The 19,966-nt window shown below is 42.0% G+C and overlaps 1 protein-coding gene across 1 annotated transcript; it reads right to left on the bottom strand.

The window, feature by feature from the left end:
• Positions 1-1,524: 1,524 nt before the first annotated feature.
• Positions 1,525-19,753, bottom strand: LOC126983827 (MAM and LDL-receptor class A domain-containing protein 1-like). Its single transcript, XM_050836957.1, has 16 exons — positions 19,287-19,753; positions 18,383-18,536; positions 17,775-17,881; positions 16,704-16,995; positions 16,369-16,518; positions 14,998-15,199; positions 13,613-13,743; positions 12,902-13,049; positions 12,286-12,466; positions 11,650-11,730; positions 10,963-11,083; positions 7,541-7,705; positions 6,389-6,533; positions 5,639-5,777; positions 5,346-5,427; positions 1,525-1,728 (listed from the first exon to the last, which is right to left on the bottom strand). The coding sequence occupies exons 1-16, from the start codon at positions 19,359-19,361 to the stop codon at positions 1,682-1,684; spliced, it is 2,220 nt and encodes a 739-aa protein (XP_050692914.1). The 5' UTR covers positions 19,362-19,753; the 3' UTR covers positions 1,525-1,681.
• Between the last annotated feature and the right edge of the window lie 213 nt (positions 19,754-19,966).

The following is a 19,966-nucleotide window of genomic DNA, read 5'->3' as shown; positions in this document are numbered from 1 at the left end:
CTAATACTGAAAGTCTTCTACCTCTTAAAGTCCGCCGCCATGTTGCCTCTCTTTCTATCTTCTATCTATATTTTCATGCTGACTGCTCTTCTGAACTTGCTAACTGCATGCCTCCCCTCCTCCCGCGGCCCCGCTGTACGCGACTTTATACTCATGTTCATCCTTATACTGTCCAAACCCCTTATGCAAGAGTTAACCAGCATCTTCATTCTTTCATCCCTCACACTGGTAAACTCTGGAACAGCCTTCCTTCGTCTATATTTCCTCCTGCCTATGACTTGAATTCTTTCAAGAGGAGCGTATCAAGACACCTCTCCTCCTCCTCTCCTTTCACAGTCGTCTGGTACTGTATGCACCGTAACCAAAGGCTCTACCATCCTGATTGCAGTCGTTACCATCGCCTCGATCCACTTTCACAGTCGTTGATTTCGTGGTATCGGCGACTACCAGCGTGGTGACGATCATGACAAGACGAAGGCTCGTGATCCGGCAGCGTTGGTATTCCGGAGCGGCGGGAAATGTCGACATTACATAAGCTGAGCGGAGGATTAGGAAGGATAAATGTGAAAAATAAACGTACTAAAAAGTAAACGTGAAGAATAAATATAAAGAATAACTGTAAAGAATAGATATGATGAAAAATGTGGAGTGTCGCTGTAATACACCGGTCAAATCTGCTGATTGCCTAATATTTCCTAGGGATAATAGGTGAAATCATGATGACAAGTATTAAAGTTCTATTATTTAGCAGATGTCAGCAAGACAGACTCTTCACCTATATTCATTACAGTTGTTCATTATTCACAATTATTTAGCAGACTTCACATTTATTCTCTACATAATTGGGCCGATTTCGTTGTATGTGTGTCCTATGCATCGGCTACATATTAGGATACCTAGAATGAAACGAGAGTTTGACCAAGAAGACATCACAGGTGAATAATGGTGAGAAGTATTAAACTCCCCCCTTCTCTTTTGTTGTGTACTTTTGCAACAATAAACCATCAATCAGTCAAATTGAAATGCTCAGCAAGACTGGTCAGCAGGTGAAGTGAGTTCATATCATTCAGAGTCTTCAATTTTTTTCTCATATTACCATTGAAGCCGTGCAACGTGTTGCTGCATTGTGTAACATTCCTTAACATCCATTTAAAGAAATAATATAACCACTTGAGCAAGAATTTTTGCTATTTACTGATTAATGCCATTGGTAAGCTCCATTGGGGAGCCCCCGCGGAGCTCTGCTACCAAAGGTTCCAATCTCCGGTACTGATGCAAACAAAGAGCGCCGCAAAGGACGACTATGAAATCGGATTTCTTGTTGGTACTGGCGATTGCCGCTCATTGGTAACGATCAAAACAAACAAAAGTGGCTGTGAAAGCGGCCCTTACTACAGTGTGAACATTTGGTTGTTTACTGGTCACGGGTAACGGCACATGGACAATGGGAAACTTGCGCGTAAACTTATTAACACCTGTGGATGTCTTTTCCTGTCTAACTTTGCTAATGTGTGAATGACCATAAAAAGCAACAATATTTATTATTTTTACCACGATGAGGTTTTGGGGTAGAACAGCGGCAACGGAAGCTAGATGAGAACTGCGTCCTCAGATAGACTCTCCATATGGTTCTGTTGGAGACGTTGAATCTAAGACAACTGGACAGGGCCTCTTCCCTCCTTTAGTCGTCCTCCGTATCTTCGTCGTCCTTGTCCTTGGCTGGGATAACTGTGGAATAAAGAGGCAGGTTGTCATTAAGTACTTAAGTGCCAGGGACAGTTAACAACCGCATACGTTATCTATACAATCTAGAATATTCAAGGAAGAAGTATCGTCACCTCATTAACTTAATTTATTAGTATTTTGATATCCCCATCGCGTTTTCTTTATAAAAGTAGCATGTCGCAGGTGCTTATTTTATTTTTGAGCCTTTCCACTGTCCTTGCTTACCGTGAAAAAACAAACTTGAGAGAGTGCCATGTTTTATGTTTGTTACTGTTTTGAGAGACTTGACGTGTGGCAGGCAGCTGTCTATCCACCCTGGACGGTCTACCAACACTTGCTTTACTTCCCTCGGTTTCCATATCGAACATGTGGCTCTATAGAATATTCTCAAGACCACTTGACTCACCAGTGCGCATTCATATATCTGCTAGAAAGAAATCTTGTTACAAGCTCTGTGCATATTTCAATTCATCGTGACGTCATTGTGATACGCGGTGACGTGACTGAGTTCTGTCCCCTCAGTAAACACTCGGCCTGCCGTAAATTTGTTCCTCTACTTTTCGATTAAAATTATTATGTTTCTAATGGGGACTCTTTCTCTTCCTACTAATGTGCATCATTTCAGATTTTTGTCTGATTTTGCAAGGCTTATTTTGTACATTTCCATTAGCCCATGAATTGCAATCAACGGGCTGCTAAATATATATATATATATATATATATATATATGTATATATATATATATATATATACATATATATATATATATATATATATATATATATATATATATATATATATATATATATATATATATATATATATATATATATATATATATATATATATATATATATATATATATATATATATATATAAAACTACCCACATGCTGTCCAGAAGACCACCTATCAGCGGACTCTAGATCTAGTATTAAAGATGAGCTCCGGGAGGGCAGCATAAGCCAATGCAAGATGGCGCCACTATAAACACTCGCCTGCGCCAGAACGGGCTGGGCCGACCATCAGGCCCCACCGGGAAGAAGCCTTAGACCGATCATCAGGATCCACCGGGAAGAAGCTTACCGGCGCAATAGGCCAAGACATAAAAAAAAATATATATATATATATATATATATATATATATATATATATATATATATATATATATATATATATATATATATGTGTGTGTGTGTGTGTGTGTGTGTGTGTGTGTGTGTGTGTAAATAGATTGAGTAAATAATTAGAAAACATATTATTAATATTTTTTGTGTTCTATAAAAAAATAAATCCATACTGAAAAGGACTCAGTCGAGGATGCACATATAGTATCCCGGGCTTTAAGTGTTTACTTATCGACGATACTAAGGGGTGAGATCCTCATCATATATATATATATATATATATATATATATATATATATATATATATATATATATATATATATATATATATATATATATATATATATATATATATATATATATATATATCGTAAGGTGTGGAAGAGAATGTTCATAGCTCAGGACACCTCTCCTCCCGAAATTGACCTCTCTTTTTGGACACTCCTTTGACCTCTATCCAGGAGCAGTAAGTAGCGGGCTTTTTTTTTTTTTTTTTTTTACGCCCTTGAACTGTCTCCTTGGCTGTAAAAAAAAAAATTTGAATTGCATTTACAGTAAGGTGAAAGTCCATTCCAAGTACCTCAACTTTTATTGCGCTAATGAAAAGTTTTACCTTAAAGTCTACCTAAGCCGATCGAAACGAAAAGGATCCCCAAGTGTTGGAGAGCCTTTCTCCAAACACTTGTGGTCGTTATTTGTTTACGGCATTTGACGGGTGCGATTCAGTATTTGATCTGACTGCGATGGCCACCTGGGAATGATGAGTTACATCACGCCAGACTTCAGGCCAACGCCATGCCATTTTTACCACAGTAGAGGAAGCAGCTCAAGATAAGAAAACTACAAAAACAAAAAAACAAAAACACCAAGTGCTGCTCCAGCAAAAAAGAAGTAAGTTTGAATGCCCAAAGGAGAGGGTCAACTTCGGTTGATTTGCTACTTCCCTTTGCAGAGCGTACAAGTTTCAGGCAGGAGGAAATGCAGACGAAAAAAGGCTGCTGCTTAGTTGACCAGCGACAGAGTTGAATGAATGAAGATGCTGATTAACTCTTATGTGAGGGATTTTCATAGTATAGGAATGATATAAAGTAGAAAGTCGTGTGCGGCGGCGCAGGACGAAGGGTGGAGGCATGCAGTTAGCAAGTTTCGAAGAGTAGTTAGCATGAAAATAGAGGTGCAGGAGAGAAAGAGATGAAACATTGTAGAGGAATTAAAAATATATAAAAAAATTGTTATTTGGAAAAAAGGAGCTCATGCGTTGATGAATATCCCCTGAACTGTCCAGAATGGAGTCAGAGAAAGTTCGAGTTAAGTGTTAGCCTTTCACTTCCTCCTCCTGCGTTAAAGCGACACCTGGAGAGTTGAACGACCCGAAAACTGTTAAATTTCATTCTTAACAATTTATTTCCAAGCATTAAGCATGTTTTCTAGACGAAAGTTATGAAAGACGACCAACACAATAAACTTTAAAAAAAAAATCCCTGCATGTTATCAACATTTCCCCTCATGGTTTCATAAGAGAGCATTAAGGAGGAATCCGTAAAAATTTCAAAATAGGCGGACTCGTGTAGTGGACGGACCAGGACGGCTGCTGTGTGGAACACTTGTATCATCCTCTCTCCGTTCAATAGAATTCCCTACATAACTTATCTACCACCTCACGTGAGCGAGACCAGTCAGAAGCGAGGCAAAAGGGAGGAATGGAAACATGAACAGCCAAAGAGAAGAAATATCTACCGATCAATCTGTCTATCTATCTACGTATATATATATATATATATATATATATATATATATATATATATATATATATATATATATATATATATATATATATATATATGTGTGTGTGTGTGTGTGTGTGTGTGTGTGTGTGTGTGTGTGTGTGTGTGTGTATATCTATAAATATATATATCTCTATATATATATATATATATATATATATATATATATATATATATATATATATATTTATATATATATATATATATATATATATATATATATATATATATATATATATATATATATATATATATATATATATATATATATATATATATATATATATATATATATATATATATATATAAAACGTCTTTTGGCAAATAAAGAGTATCTTTTATAAATATTTTCCTTTACTGAGATAGCGTATCTCGTTATCAAATATGGACTCATTTTTTTAATTCTATATATTTATTATTGACAAAATAAAGATGTTCTTCGTCGTTGGAATGGGGGTCTGTCTTTTTAACAAACTTCTTTTGTTATTTTGAGAAGACATTTGTTTTCTTTATATAGTTTAAGAGGTAGTGCGAAGGAACATTTGTTTGTTTATGTACTTCAAGTTGCATTACCATAAGAACATAAGGAGTCTAAAAGAGGCCGGTTTGCCTGTACAAGGCAGCTCCAGAGAAGGTTCGCTCTCTTTTCATAATAAAATTAATTATACTGTTAGGAGAAGAAGGAGCCACGAAAGATGTTTGTTACGCACGTTTACAGTTGTCACGATCAGGTATGAAGGTGATGTCGTCCAGGGCCCAAGAACTGTCGTACACCTTGCCCTCCACGACCAGCTGGGGAGAGAGGGTGCGGGGAAAGGTTAGCTTAGAGAGAGAGAGGTTTTGTAGAGTTCATGAGTTCATGTGTATTTTCGTTCGTTCTCGGTTTACTCGATTACCTCACAGAAACGTTAAAGGAGCAGCGCAGTATATACATATTTCTTTCAGTCATCCATACTACACATTTCCGTCGTTATTTGAACACTTCTCTGTCACGTGGACTTACTTCGTATTCTGAAGACTGTGGCTCAAGGAGGACTTGAGCGTAGCGCCACTCCGCCCTTTGGTCACTCACTGGAGGGTCAGTTAAGTGCTTTTGTTTCACGCTCCACACCACCTCCTCGTCGTCCTCTCCGTCCCTCACTCTGTGTAAAAGACTGATGGTTAGAAGGTCACCAAGACAAGCCCCGATGAACCAGCCCTGTTAGTGTGTCTCTACAGTAACAGGCTAACATCATCTCCTTCCAGCACTCCTTGTAAATCATGTGCGTGTGAGGGCGTGTTGTGAACACTGTTTACAACAGATCTCCTCTCTTACTAAATTAGCTTCCTCGAGGTTGGACGTTCTGTAACGTCTCCGCAAGTTCTTTTCCCCCGCACAAATGGTATCCATATACAGGGGCCTTGTCCGCCCTCTCATGGAATATGCATCTCATGTGTGCGTGGGGTGGCTCCACTCACACAGCTCTCTTGGACAGAGTAGTCAAAGGGTTTTCGTCTCATCAGCTCCCCTCCTCATACTGATAGTCTTCTACCTCTTAAATTCCGCTGCCATGTTGCATTTAGTTCTATCTTCTATCGATATTTTCATGCTGAATGCTCTTCTGAACTTGCTCAACACTCACTACTTAAAACATGCATGACGACTAACCAACTCTGCCTTTCAGTTACAAGACTGACAGCACGACACACTAAAAACAAATGCACAGCTTCATCGGCCTGGACACTGAAACTGGTGGGCCATTATTTTTCTTACCTAAAGATGGAGAGTTTTGCGTCTTCGTCTTCGTAGATCTCAGAAAACCAGAAGGTGAGGCAGTAAGCTGAGTTACCGTCTATTTTGGGACTCGTAATGCGGCTCTCCTTCTTGCTCCTGAAGGAGAATAGATAAACGAAGCCACCTGGGGGAGGGAAGAGTTTTGTTAATTATGTTGAGAACGAGAAAGAAAAATGAGGGAAGGTTAAAAGTAAAAAAAAAAAAAAAAAGAAAAGAAAACGTCAAAAGTTTAGTGCATTAAATAAGGAGTTGAAGAGCATCGGGAAGTTTCTTAGACTCAATGAGATGAAAAAGAAATATTGATAATGAGAACCCATTGTTTTCTGGTTGTCTGATGTCAATAGATCATCCCTGCGACTTTTGTTTGCGTATTGATTATGATTAGTTTTCATGAACCTAAATAAACCGGATTCAAACGTTATGAACCCCTACAAAAATAAATAAATAAAAACTATTTCAGTATTCCATTGCCAGTAACATGTGAGCAGTTTTTATGATATATAATTATACAGAAATGTCAGTTTTTACCAACTCGATAAATAGCGAGGACTTTTGAACATATTTTCGTCCATTTGAGTTTCACATTTTTATCGGCGTCGCAGACGCCGATCAACAGATTGTCCATCTTCTTGCTGTTGTTGTTCTCTTAAAGTTGTTTTCCTGGCTTACCCATGCATTGTAGACATGACATTGTATAATAACATTTGTTAGCCCTGATGAACCCTACAACTTGGCATTATAAACTAAGTCAGCTTTTTATTTTTTTTATTTTTACGTCTTGGCCTGTGGCGCCGGTAGGCCTTCATAGTAGGGCCTGATGGTCGGCCCCAGCTCTCTCTCTCTCTCTCTCTCTCTCTCTCTCTCTCTCTCTCTCTCTCTCTCTCTCTCTCTCTCTCTCTCTCTCTCTCTCTCTCTCTCTCTCTCTCTCTCTCTCTCTCTCTCTCTCTCTCTCTCTCTCTCTCTCTCTCTCTCTCTCTCTCTCTCTCTCTCTCTCTCTCTCTCTCTCTCTCTCTCTCTCACACACACACACACATCGTAGTATATTTTGAAGAGCTAAGTACGTATACGCAAAAAAATGCAGTTTTTAATCATGAGGTATATTCGTCAGCTCCTTCCCACGTCCCCCCTTACCTCCATCTGCGTTAAAAGTGTGGTCCTTTAGCACGCGGTTATCTGTCGGAAGATGCCACGTGTCGGTGGTGACTCTACCAGCGGACTCCCCTTCCACCTTCCACAGACAAAAGTTGTGATCAAAGGTGCAGTCCTGCTTCTCGACGCTCGCTGACGAAGGCAACACTGGAGGGAGAGAGGGGTGGCGCCTGTTAACACACACACACACACACACACACACACACACACACACACACACACTACTGTTACAATAATGACAACAACAGGCCTTATCATTTTTTTTTCTTTTTGTTCTTGTTCTTCTTGTTCTTGTTCTTCTTCTTCTTCTTCTTCTTCTCTTTCCTCTACCACAACTATTCCTATAACTATTTCCACCACATCCACTGTTGCAATCGTGGCGCTCCCCGATGAAGTGAGGCAAGTGTCGCGCACGATAAAGCGAGAAAACTGCGATTGAAGTCAGGTGATCTTTGCCGTGAATCACAATCCGAGCGTAAGTGAGGCAAGCGACACCCAGAAGGAAGCTTTGTCTCTTTGCCCGACATACTAATCTTTTGCCGCGTCGCCTGGCTTTATGATCAAGTCTAATATTTTCGAACGGGTTTTGCTGTCTTCTTTCAGTAACAGAAAGTTATAAAAGTAAGGTGGACTCCTAATAGTATTTCATCGCTTCTCGAAAAACGGGACAAATGTGTTCTGCGTAGTGAGAGAGAGAGAGAGAGAGAGAGAGAGAGAGAGAGAGAGAGAGAGAGAGAGAGAGAGAGAGAAAATGCGGTCAGTGAACCCCATCTATCCTCTTTGATATGTCTCCCTCCGCCGGCCGCCGTCGTTCTCTTCCCGCTTTGAATTGGAGTTTTATTTTTCCGCCTTTCTTTTGAAGTGTGTTATGCAGCTTCAGCGCATAACACCTCCCCTCTGTGTGTTTTGTGTCCTGATTTGATATTCCTGGATGTCTTTTCGTCCTGTAACTGACATTTTGTGTTCACCTTTATGGTCTAGTTTGCAATATGACAGATTTTAACAGTTTTCTGATGAGGTAAGCGCATTGGCTCGAGTTGGAGAGATAATGAAACCTTTTCTTTTTCATTTGTGACCTCGTTTTATGTTTTTGGCAGATTCCTTTTTTCATGTAATAATTTATACTTTACGTTTTCATTTTTTCTGGTTTGATATTATTGGCAGCTTTATATAAAAGACAGACATTGTACGTTCTTTTTACGTCGTCGTCTGATATCTCTGGTCATTTTTTTATGCTTTGTGGCCTAGTTTCTTAATTCTTTTCGTTTTTTGCTCTGACTAGATAGGTATTGTTGACGGGCAAGATAGGTATTGTCGACGGTTCAAGATAGGTATCATCAAGGTAGGTATTGTCGACGGGCAAGATAGGTATTGTCGATGGGCAAGATAGGTACTGTCGATGGGCAAGGTAAATATTGTTGGCGGACAAGATAGGCATCGTCGACGGGCAAGATAGGTATCGTCAAGATAAGTATGGTTGATGGGCAAGATAGGTATTGTTGCCGGGCAAGAGAAGTGTCGTTGACGGGCTGGATAGGTTTAGTTGGCGGGTGATAGATATTGCTGGCGGGCAAGATAGGTTTTCTTGGCGAGATGCATAGGTATTGTATAGCATGCGTGTGTGTGTGCGTATGCCTGAGTGAACGATAGAGGAAAACGTCAAAATTGTGACATCCGGGCTACAACGGATTATCTCTCCCAGGTTTCCCCAGGTACCCGTTATAGCCCAACCCTAAATGGAGAAAGAACAGCTGGGTGAGCTGTACGCCAACCGCCCGGGCCGGGATTCGAACCTGGGCCCACGAATTCGTAGCTAGGCACGCTAACTAATAAACCAAGGAGGTGTATAACATATAATTATAATAATATACAAGACCTATTTCCATATATATATATATATATATATATATATATATATATATATATATATATATATATATATATATATATCCTTTATTAATATATTGTGTATAAATTACCTTTCTTGCGCTTTACCTGATATTCGTTCTAGGCAATGTACTTTTTATCTTATGGAAGCTTTCACATCTTATTTTTGTGAAAATAAAAGTTTATTATTTATTTCATAATGATTCAGATAGTTCGCTTTTGACGTGTCTTTTATGTGTTGTTGTCAAGTGTAGTTTATATGATGCGGGTGTTTTCCTCTCTGTTTCCTAAATCTGTTATGTGTGTTGTATTAGTGTTGGACCACCATGTTTTTTGTGTCATGTAATACATTTACCCAATGACCCGATGGTAACTAAACTAAACTTTATAAACTTAAAAGTAATCTTAACTGTGTGTGTGTGTGTGTGTGTGTGTGTGAGAGAGAGAGAGAGAGAGAGAGAGAGACTGGGGGGGGGGGGTTATGATGTCCTTGTTTGATGTTACGTCCTTTCTTTCTGATAGTCGACTTTTTGCATCATTTCTTGACTCACTCTTTCATAGGATAATCCCCATTTGCGTGATTTTTGAATAGGTCAGTTGATATTTGATTTTTTTATTGAGTTGTCTACACTTTTCTGTATTTGCACTTTTTCGTGACATCGCATATTCCTGGCCATTTACTCATTACGCGATCAGCTTTCTAGCTTTTCTATGTCTCTCTTTTAGCGTTCTTCCATAACTCACTTTAGGCGTTCTTCCTCGACTCACTTTAGGCGTTCTTTCTCGACTCACTTTTGGCGTTCTTCCGTGACTCATTTTTGGCGTTCTTTCTCGACTCACTTTTGACGTTCTTCCGTGACTCACTTTTGACGTTCTTCCGTGACTCACTTTTGACGTTCTTCCGTGACTCACTTTAGGCGTTCTTTCTCGACTCACTTTTGACGTTCTTCCATAACTCACTTTAGGCGTTCTTTCTCGACTCACTTTTGACGTTCTTCCGTGACTCACTTTTGACGTTCTTCCGTGACTCACTTTTGACGTTCTTCCGTGACTCACTTTTGACGTTCTTCCGTGACTCACTTTTGACGTTCTTCCGTGACTCACTTTTGACGTTCTTCCGTGACTCACTTTTGACGTTCTTCCGTGACTCACTTTTGACGTTCTTCCGTGACTCACTTTTGGCGTTCTTCCGTGACTCACTTTTGACGTTCTTCCGTGACTCACTTTTGACGTTCTTCCGTGACTCACTTTTGACGTTCTTCCGTGACTCACTTTTGGCGTTCTTTCTTGACTCACTTTTGACGTTTTCTTTACTCACATTTGACGTTCTTCCTACATTTTTGGTGCCTTTGATTCACTCCTTTTAGCATTCATTCTTGATTCACATTTTTCTTAAGAGAATCTCCTTTTCGCCTTCTTGACTCACCTTTTAAGTTTTTTCAAACATATGACATTTTATTCTTCACTAAATACCTTTTCATTAGATAACCGGTCTTTTCTGTTCAACCTTGACTCACCTGGACACTGGGAGGACGGGAAGACGGTGATGTCGTCCACACCGATCATGCCCGTCACCTTGGGGCCCTGCACGCCCACGATGGCCACCTGCACGGGGTCAGGAGAGACGGGCAAGAGCACCTGGTGGGGGAGTCGGAAAGGACTGTTGCTTGATAAAACAAGAAAATTAGTGAAGTGGGAAATGGAAGATGTTGCTTTGGGATGGGAAGTGAAGAAGATACTGCTAAGAAGGTCTTGATTAGGTTGCAATGAATATATGTATTTTTTTCTCTCTCTGCATATCATCTTATTACTTTTTACTGATACAGCTATAGTTCATGAAATGGAGGACTTTCATAGGTGCTTCCATGCAGAGGGCAGCAGTACTATACTTATGTCTCTGTGTCTGAAATTTAGTCGCTCGCTCCAGACAAAACGAATCAGCGTTGGAAGTCTCTCGTCTTACTTAGTTTCCACGATGCTGTATTGACAGTATAGTAACCGAATATATTATTTTTCCATATCATATTCTCTTAGCCAGTACTTATTTTCTGTGTTTTATTACATAATTTTAATTTCCGCATGTTACTAAAAGATTCCATCATCTGTTTTCATCAGCATTTTTCATCCCCGACATATACATTCGGACTCGTATAATTCCGCCCTATTCACCTCACCTGAGGGAAGACAAAAGAGCACCCACTCACCTGGGCGTAGTGCCAGTGGGAGTGTTGCTGGTTCTGCAGGCGCCACACCGTCTCGTTCCTCTCCCCGTACACCAGCACCACCTGCAAACAGAGGAAACGTGCAAGATGACGTTCTGGTGGGAAACAGATATTTTATGGTCAAAGTTTGTCCCTTTACGTCGCTACTTCATTAGTCAAACAGTTATGCCATCTTGTTTTCTTATAAGAGCGGCATAAACCTTGCTTTCTATATCTTTTGTAAGACGTTACAATGAAGGAAACATTTCAAGGGCCGAATAATAGCCCGCAAGAATGCTGCTCCCCATAAAGGTTATAGGAGAAAAAAGGGATATCGTTTTCGTCAGTGTTACCTTTTCCGTATAAAAAAATAAAAAATAAAACTTAGCCGCTTGTCAATGTTCTACAGGTGGATACGTAATCAATAACACGACTCACTTTTGCAGTTTACATAAGTTGGCGCCTAATTGTATGTGATGCTCCTCTCCCTTCCCTTCACGAGGAGTATTGGCATTTTGATGTATCACTAATATAAACTTGAGAGCGTTACGCACTAGTGTCCTGAGTAGTAGCAGGAAGCCTTTCTATGGTAAACAACTTTCTTAACACACGGAACTATAAATCACCATTTTATGTTACCTTAAGAGCTCCAACGTGTATTTGCGTTGCGACGTTGGTGAACATGAAGACCCAGAAGGAGAGACAGGAGGCCTCCGTGAGTTTAAGCTCAGGGGAGACCATCGCGGCGCTCTCTCGCGGTTGGATGGTATAACAGTTGAGGTCAAACTTCATGTACATGTCGGTGAAATGGTACCAGCTCCTGTTTGGCGTAGGGACAAGAAGGAGGATCAGTGTGTGTGGGTGGGGGGGTGGGGGGGGGGCACAAGCTCTTAGACTTTAAAGGAAGCATTAGTGTGTGTGTGTGTGTGTGTGTGTGTGTGTGTGTGTGTAGACTACTAAGCTTTTGAGGAAGCATCAATGTGTGTGTGCGGGGGGGGGGGGGGGGATTCTGTGCGTGTGGGTGGAGGGGATAAGCTCATAAGCTTTAGGAGAACCATTAAGCTTCACGTGCATAGCTAGAAAAGCTAAAAAATATCAGGGGATGCGTTTCCTCTTTGTGGTTTCATGGTTGTTGGTTTACCGGAGTGCTTGCTTGTTTGCATGTTTGCTTGCTTCTCTCTCTCTCTCTCTCTCTCTCTCTCTCTCTCTCTCTCTCTCTCTCTCTCTCTCTCTCTCTCTCTCTCTCTCGACTTACTCGGTGTGTCCTGGCGGGTCGTAATGGGTGCCGGCCACTCGGGACAGGAAGGAACAGTCGTATGGGCTTCGCGCGGGGATGTACCACTTGCATGTCCCCGCCCGGAACGTGCAGTCACCCCAGGACCGGCTCGTACCCACCGGCTGGCCTGGGAGGGGGAATAATAATAATAATAATAATAATAATAATAATAATAATAATAATAATAATAATAATAATAATTGTAACAATAATAATAATAGTTTTATTTCGCCCAGCTGCATATATAAAAAAAAACAGGATAGCTTTGTCTCCAGCACATTTATAACATAATGGGTTCTCCCCATTGGCCTTGACAGGTGGTATTGGGGAGGGGGGGGGTCTGGAGCTACCTTGTGTAGACCAGTCGGCCTCTTGCAGTCTCCCTGTGTTCTTATGTTCTCTTTTGAACACCAGCAACTCCTCCTCCTCCTTCTCCTCCTCCTCCTCCTCCTCCTGTTTCTACAACAACATCAACAACGACATCATCTACTACTACTACTACTACTACTACTACTACTACTACTACTACTACTACTACTACTACTACTACTGCTGCTGCTGCTGCTGCTGCTGCCTCTACTACTACTACTACTACTACTACTACTACTACTACTACTACTACTACTACTACATTTAAACCTATTGATCAATATTCCAGGGGCTTCATGTCCACCAAGTTGCCGCACTCACTTGGACAGGGGCCGTCGGTGACCCTGAATGAGTCGAGGCTGATGTCCCCCGCGCCTGTCAACCCCACAGACGCCTCGAACACCACTTGTGACTCCTGGTCACTCGCCACTGTCTGCTGACATAGGTACCAGCTGCGCCAGGAGAGAGAGAGAGATTTACATAGATTTACATAGAAAATCAGACCACACAGACCCCATGGTAGTGATTTTACATTAATCAGAAGACTCCAAAACGTTGCATTTCTACTCTAGTTGATATTAAGTTGAAGGAAGTGACGGTCGAGCTTATTTTTGAAGGAGTCAATCGTGTTACACTGGACCACTGATGATGGGAGCTTATTCCATTCTCGCACTACAACGTTGGTGAAGAAAAATTTGGTGCAGTCTGAATTTACTTGTCTACATCTGAGTTTTACGCCATTGTTCCTCGTGCGCAAAGTGTCATCGATCATAAACAATGTTGATCTGTCTACATTCGTGAAACCATTAAGTATTTTAAAACATTCGATCAGTTTTCCTCAGGCGACGTTTCTCAAGAGAACATGTTAAGGTGAAAGCCTTTCTTCGTAGGATTTGTTGCGCAAGGAAGGGATAATTTTCGTTGCGACGCTGAACACCTTCTAATTTAGCAATATCCTTTGCATGGTGGGGAGACCAAAACTGTACCGCATATTCCAAGTGGGGGTCTGACTAAACTGTTGTAGAGCGGGAGTATTACATCTTTATTCTTAAATAAAAAGTTTCTTTTAATGAAGCCCAACATTCTGTTCTGAGAGAGAGAGAGAGAGAGAGAGAGAGAGAGAGAGAGAGAGAGAGAGAGAGAGAGAGAGAGAGAGAGAGAGAGAGAGAGAGAGAGAGAGAGAGAGAGACAGAGAGAGAGAGAGAGAGAGAGAGAGAGAGAGAGAGAGAACTACTCTCTTCTGGATTGATTGCACCTGCTGCTGCAACACTGGGTGCAGTCCATGGTGGTGGTGGACGGTGCCGGGAGCAGCACTTATAGGTGCTCGGTGCCGGTGGAGTTGGCCCCCGACGCTGGCCTTGTTCCGTTAGTCTCCTCCGACGACACTTGTAGGAGCCTGTGAGATGAGCAAGGGACAGAGGGCGTCAGTCAGATACGATTACCCCTTCCCTCCCTTCCCGAAGACACGCAGGGGGGAAGAGGGTGTCAGGGGTGTAGGTGGCGTTTGTAGGTAGGCAACTTGGGCCGTGAATTGCACGTATCAGACTTCATATTACAATGAGAGAGAGATAGGCAAGCAAAATCAGCTATCCTCTCCACTTTGAAAAAACGATGATTATCCTGATTAACTCAGACAAAAGATCAATGAATTCGAAATGATATCTGAAAAAAAAATATTTGCAGATGCGCTTCATTATACGAGTTATAAATCAAGTTGTGTCTTCTCGCCCAATGTTCTACTATTAAGCCACGGTCTCCGGTACCTGAGAGAGCCTAATCCCCCGCCGTGCATGTTTACCCAGAACTTGAGACAGAATGGCTGTTCGCGTGGTTGCAGCACCTCGGACACCAGTCTTGCAATGTCCCCGGACAGCCTGGGTGCCGCACTGTCAATGTAAGCGTAGCCACCTGGAAAACAGTACAGCAATGTATTCACAAATATATGAAGAGATAACACATCACAGATTCTGAAAATGAGTTATTCCTGCCCTCCTCTTCCTCAAAACTCTCCATCGTCCTTCTGAAACTCCGTCGAATTTGCTGAATGTACACGTCTACTTGATTTGTACCGCTCATCCATTACTTTATTATTTTGTTAAAAGGTTCTTGCTTGTTTATTTCATTCCATGCAGTCACAGAATAGCTTGATTTTTGCAGTACTGTCTTTTCTTGCTAGTTAAAGTAAGGGTGAAGATCAAAATGAATATGAACCAATCGAAAGTGAAGGCTTGTTTGCTCAGTTACATCTAATTCAAAGGGAGGCTGTTTGCTGTTATAAAGGGTGTTCCTGTCGCTATCGTTATTGCCTGAGTAACTAAATTGGAAAAGGTATGTCTAGGGAAGGATCAAATATGAGCCACCTGCAGAAGAGTGCATGTTTACTCTAATCAATCGAATCAAAGGAAAGGTATGTCTTTTTTTTTATTCTTATCGTCTTTTCTGAAATAATCATAAAGGTAAACGCGGGGAAAGTGATAGTTTGGTGGATGATTTTTAGCGAGTTTTGAAGAGAAGAGCCATAGCAAGATTTGTGGCGGGGTTGTGGGAGAGGAAAGCTACACTATTGGGGTCGGTGCGTTGCTATACCTGAGAGGGTCAAATGCGAGTCACCAAGCATTATCAACATAGGAAATAAGCTCCCATTACACCAACCCAACAACCACTAGTAAAACTTCAGCTTTGCGGGCAGTAATCACATACCGGAGAGATGGCGAGGCTGGTGGGTTGGTTGTGGATTAGCTAATGATTACAAGTACTAGAGAAGGAGGTGGGGGTTTATTTGGAAAGTTAACTTGATTTGAGTATACATCCGGTTATCCATTTGTCCGTGATCCGTGATCGAGTCCTCATCCGTACCGTCGCGTCATATATGTTTTAAACTCAAATTATTGACCTTTTGAGGCAGAGCGATATTAAAGAGAAGATACTGGTTGCAATTATTGCTGTCGTAACACCAGTGATGGGAGCTATGAATGCCTCTCATTCTTTACTTGAATTTTTTTTTTATCATTGACATGGATGCGGATACGGATGGGGACACGCATCACTGATCACGGACTAATGGATGTCCGGCCTACCTGTTGTGATGCGGGGGTCGATGGAGGAGGCCTGGTCCTTGGCAGGCCCCGTGCCTAGCTTGTCGCTGCTCCAGCCGAGACTCCAGTCAAAGTCGTCCTCATCGTTGGTGTTTTTCCAGTCACAGAGATCTTTGTCGAAGAGGCACTCATCTGAAAGGGTTATGGAGAGCTATGGATACTTATCTCCTTACTTACACGAAAGACTCTAACGCTTTCGTAGTATGCAAACTGCATGCCCAATCCTATTGCATTACGTCCTTCCCAAAGTATTACTGAGAGCGCTATGTCCTTCGGTTATGGCAGCTTTAGTCTTTAGTCTGGCACGAGATACTCACTCTCACAAGGGCCTACATTGAAGGCGATGTCGTCCACCGCCACAAAGCCGCGATACTTGATGAAGTGAGGGTCGGGGGAGGCGGAAAACGCAATGCTGTGCTGTTCTTGGGTGGAGTAGGTGATCTGTGCCGCCTCCCACAGCCCGCTCGTAGTTTGCCTCCGACGCCACAGGGTCGTGAGGCGGTAATGCAACGGGATGGAGGAGTTGCTAAGCGCTTCCTCCGGGTTCTCGTTGTCGTAGGAGACCAGCAGCACCTCCAGGAAATCAACGCCCAGCTGCCCCATAGAAAACTGGGGAGAAAGTTCCTGGTATTGTCTAAGTTGTTATGTAATGTTAGAAGTTGGTTAAGGATTGAGCAGAAAATGGTCTTTATTGCTAAACTTTTGTCCCTCACTTCTGCTGTCCTCTCTCCCTGCACCCTACTCCTCTTCTGTTCATACCTTACATAGTGTTCTGTTTTGTCTCTTTCTACTTGTTTTTTTGCAACACTCTGCCTCATTGTTTCAATACTTCTTTCCTTTCTTCCCTCTATAATACAATTTTCAAATCTTTCCTCCTCCACACAATTTTCAAGTTCTTTCCAGCGCCTGTCCTTTCTCCCCACAGTACTATATCCATACTTTTTTTTCTCTCAGCAACACCCATATCCTTTCTCTCTACAAGACTCCTTCCCTTCAATTAAGTCCATCCTCTTTACAAAATCCATACATATCCCATATCGGTACATTTTTTTTCATCCTCTTCGGTTTTCTTATACATCCTCAATATATTTTTTATATCCCTTCTCTCGACGATTTTCATGCCGTACCTTCTTAAACCTTTCATAATTAATTATCTTTTCTTCTTTAAACAGTTTCCGCTTCCTTACATGCCCCGTTATTTTCCCTGTTTTCAGTGTGCATGTTCTTCCCTGCCCCCTCTCTTTGCTTCCCGCGCCCCCTCATCGTTCCCATCAAGCTGTTTATCATTTCCTCATCGTGCTCCTCCCACACTAGCTCTCTTCACTCGTGTCCATATCTTTCCATGCCCCCTTCTCTTCCTTCCCGACATGCCACTCCACCCTCCTTACCGAGAAGCTGATGCAGCGTCCTTCAGGACCCGTGGACTCTCCCGGACGGGTCGTCATCCACGCCTCCTTCCCGGCCATGTCCGCCACGTTGGCCATGCCGTACCCTCCTGGCCCATGCCAGGAACACCATAATTTTATTGACGAGCATTTAATACGTGAAATTTGCCTTGCGTGATTCCATTACAAGTTAATAGCAATTATATGTATCACACACACACACACACACACACACACACACCTTAAGACATATAATTTTTTTTTAAGCAGCAAAGTTCGGTCCTGCGTTTGATATACATGCAATGAAATCTGAATTTTTGCGTGTTTCCAGTTAAATTGCCTCTTTTACTGTAGAAAATAGTATATGAAACTGTATAGTGGGAAGGTATTTTTCGTTAACGTTCTCAAGGCTAAATACTAAAACCCCAGAATGTCTTGACTGTGTCACTAACATTCCCCCTCCCCGTCTTTTGGCTTTATCTTGTCTCGAAATGCAGAGAAAAAAAATTACTGAGGGGAATAGATAAATTAGTCGTAGCAAAGAGAGATCGAGCGAGAGCGAGAGAGGGGGATGGCTAGGGAGGGGGGGAGTGACGATAATTATGCCCCACCTGTCGTGCTTCCCTGGGCATCGGTCTTGGGTCCGCCTTGCCACAAGTAGGTTGAGCCGCGTCCCGCCCTCCATGAAGACCGGTGGAAGGGCGCCGCGTCCATCACAAGGTCGCACGTGGTTACCTCACCGTCTTCCTCGTTGAAGGAGCATTCCTGGGAAGCACTTTTGAAGATGTGGTCCTTGTTTCTTTTTTTAAGGTTATTAAGGAAGTATAGCAGGAAGGTGTTGGCTCACAGTATAATTCAGGAGTGTGTGTAAAAGGATCAAGTCGAAGATTCATTCCTCAAAAAATTTTGTTTGTTAATTGGGATACAAGGTGTGAGAGGATCAAGTAGGGGTTATTGTATTAGTTCATTTAAGGGGTTATAGTAAAAGAAATAAGGTTGTCTATAGGATTCAAAGTGAACGTGGGAGCATTAAGTCGGTGTGGTTCTCAATTCTTTTTAAGGTCTCCTTCGGGGGTGTAGGGAGTTGTTTAGGGGTAGCTTCATAGCGAGGTTTAGCTACGAATGTAATATGATAGGCCGAAAACATGGTCGTCAATTAAGTGTTTGAAGTTGTAGAAAGATATAAGAGAGTAATCACAGAAACGTATGTCATTACTGTCATATTTTAATGGATTAGACAGGTTAATAAATTTCACCATAGGATGAGGAGTAAATATAAGTGGATAAATGAGAATATGTTCTAAAGAGTTTTCTCTAGGCCATTTAAGAGTTTTGTGAGGATGTAAGAACACGGAAGTCGAAGATGTGATCCTTTTTTTAAGGCTTTCTAAAGGATGAATTCTGCATTTTTTGGTGTAATAGAGTATCCTGTTGTATAGCGAGGACCACGAAATGATTTAAGATGATTCGGAAGAGGAATAAAAGGGCCTCACGAAAATCAATAGAGCCGTTTACCTGAGAGATGACTGACGTGGGCCAGACGACGACACCCAGCAAGAGGCACAGCAGGGGTCTGATCCAGGGTGTCATTGCTGTTCCTGCTGCTGGTGTCGCTTTTCCTTCCGTTTGGTTACACTACTGGCGGCTCACCACCACGACTAAGACCACTGCCACCACCACAACTTAAGACTCGTGCACTACCACCACCCCCACACCGAACCCCATGTAATCTCAACTACAAAGGGTCTTCACTCCTGCAATTTCGCTCACGACTTCCAATTAAAACTTCAAACTTATTTTTTCTGCATAAAGAAATTTCCAAGTCCATCCTCTTGCACCAACATGCACCCAAAGCGCCGTCGTCTAACTTACTGATTAAATGAATTTTTCAAAGTTTGAGCAATCGTCGGACTAGATGTGTCGCTCGTATGTATGTGTGTGCGTGTGAGTCAGGTTTGCGTGTGTGAGTGTGAGAGTGTGTGTGCGTGTGTCCCCTGCACTATCTGGCCCGACCTGATTTACCGGCGGGCTTTAACGGTGGACGGACGGAAGTGGTCTGTTATCCGCTCCATTGTTACCCCGAATGATACGGGATGCCAGTGTGGTAATTTGGAAGGCGAGTCCCCAGTGCAGGGCTGTAGGGAAGGGGGGGTGAGGCATTGCCATGGAAAGGTACTTGACTTGCGTTACAATGT

The sequence above is a fragment of the Eriocheir sinensis genome, chromosome 55, assembly GCF_024679095.1.
Source record: "Eriocheir sinensis breed Jianghai 21 chromosome 55, ASM2467909v1, whole genome shotgun sequence".
NCBI classification, from domain to species: domain Eukaryota; kingdom Metazoa; phylum Arthropoda; class Malacostraca; order Decapoda; family Varunidae; genus Eriocheir; species Eriocheir sinensis.
This window is presented reverse-complemented; position numbering and strand designations above follow the sequence as displayed.

What these genes read in the sequence shown, in the direction of transcription:
- LOC126983827 (XM_050836957.1), bottom strand. Translation starts at nt 19,361, where the DNA reads ATGACACCCTGGATCAGACCCCTGCTGTGCCTCTTGCTGGGTGTCGTC. An exon ending in CCACGTCAGTCATCTCTCAG is followed by an intron (nt 18,537 to 19,286) that starts GTAAACGGCTCT and finishes AGTGCTTCCCAG; the next exon opens with GAATGCTCCTTCAACGAGGA. An exon ending in CAATGTAGGCCCTTGTGAGA is followed by an intron (nt 16,519 to 16,703) that starts GTGAGTATCTCG and finishes TAACCCTTTCAG; the next exon opens with ATGAGTGCCTCTTCGACAAA.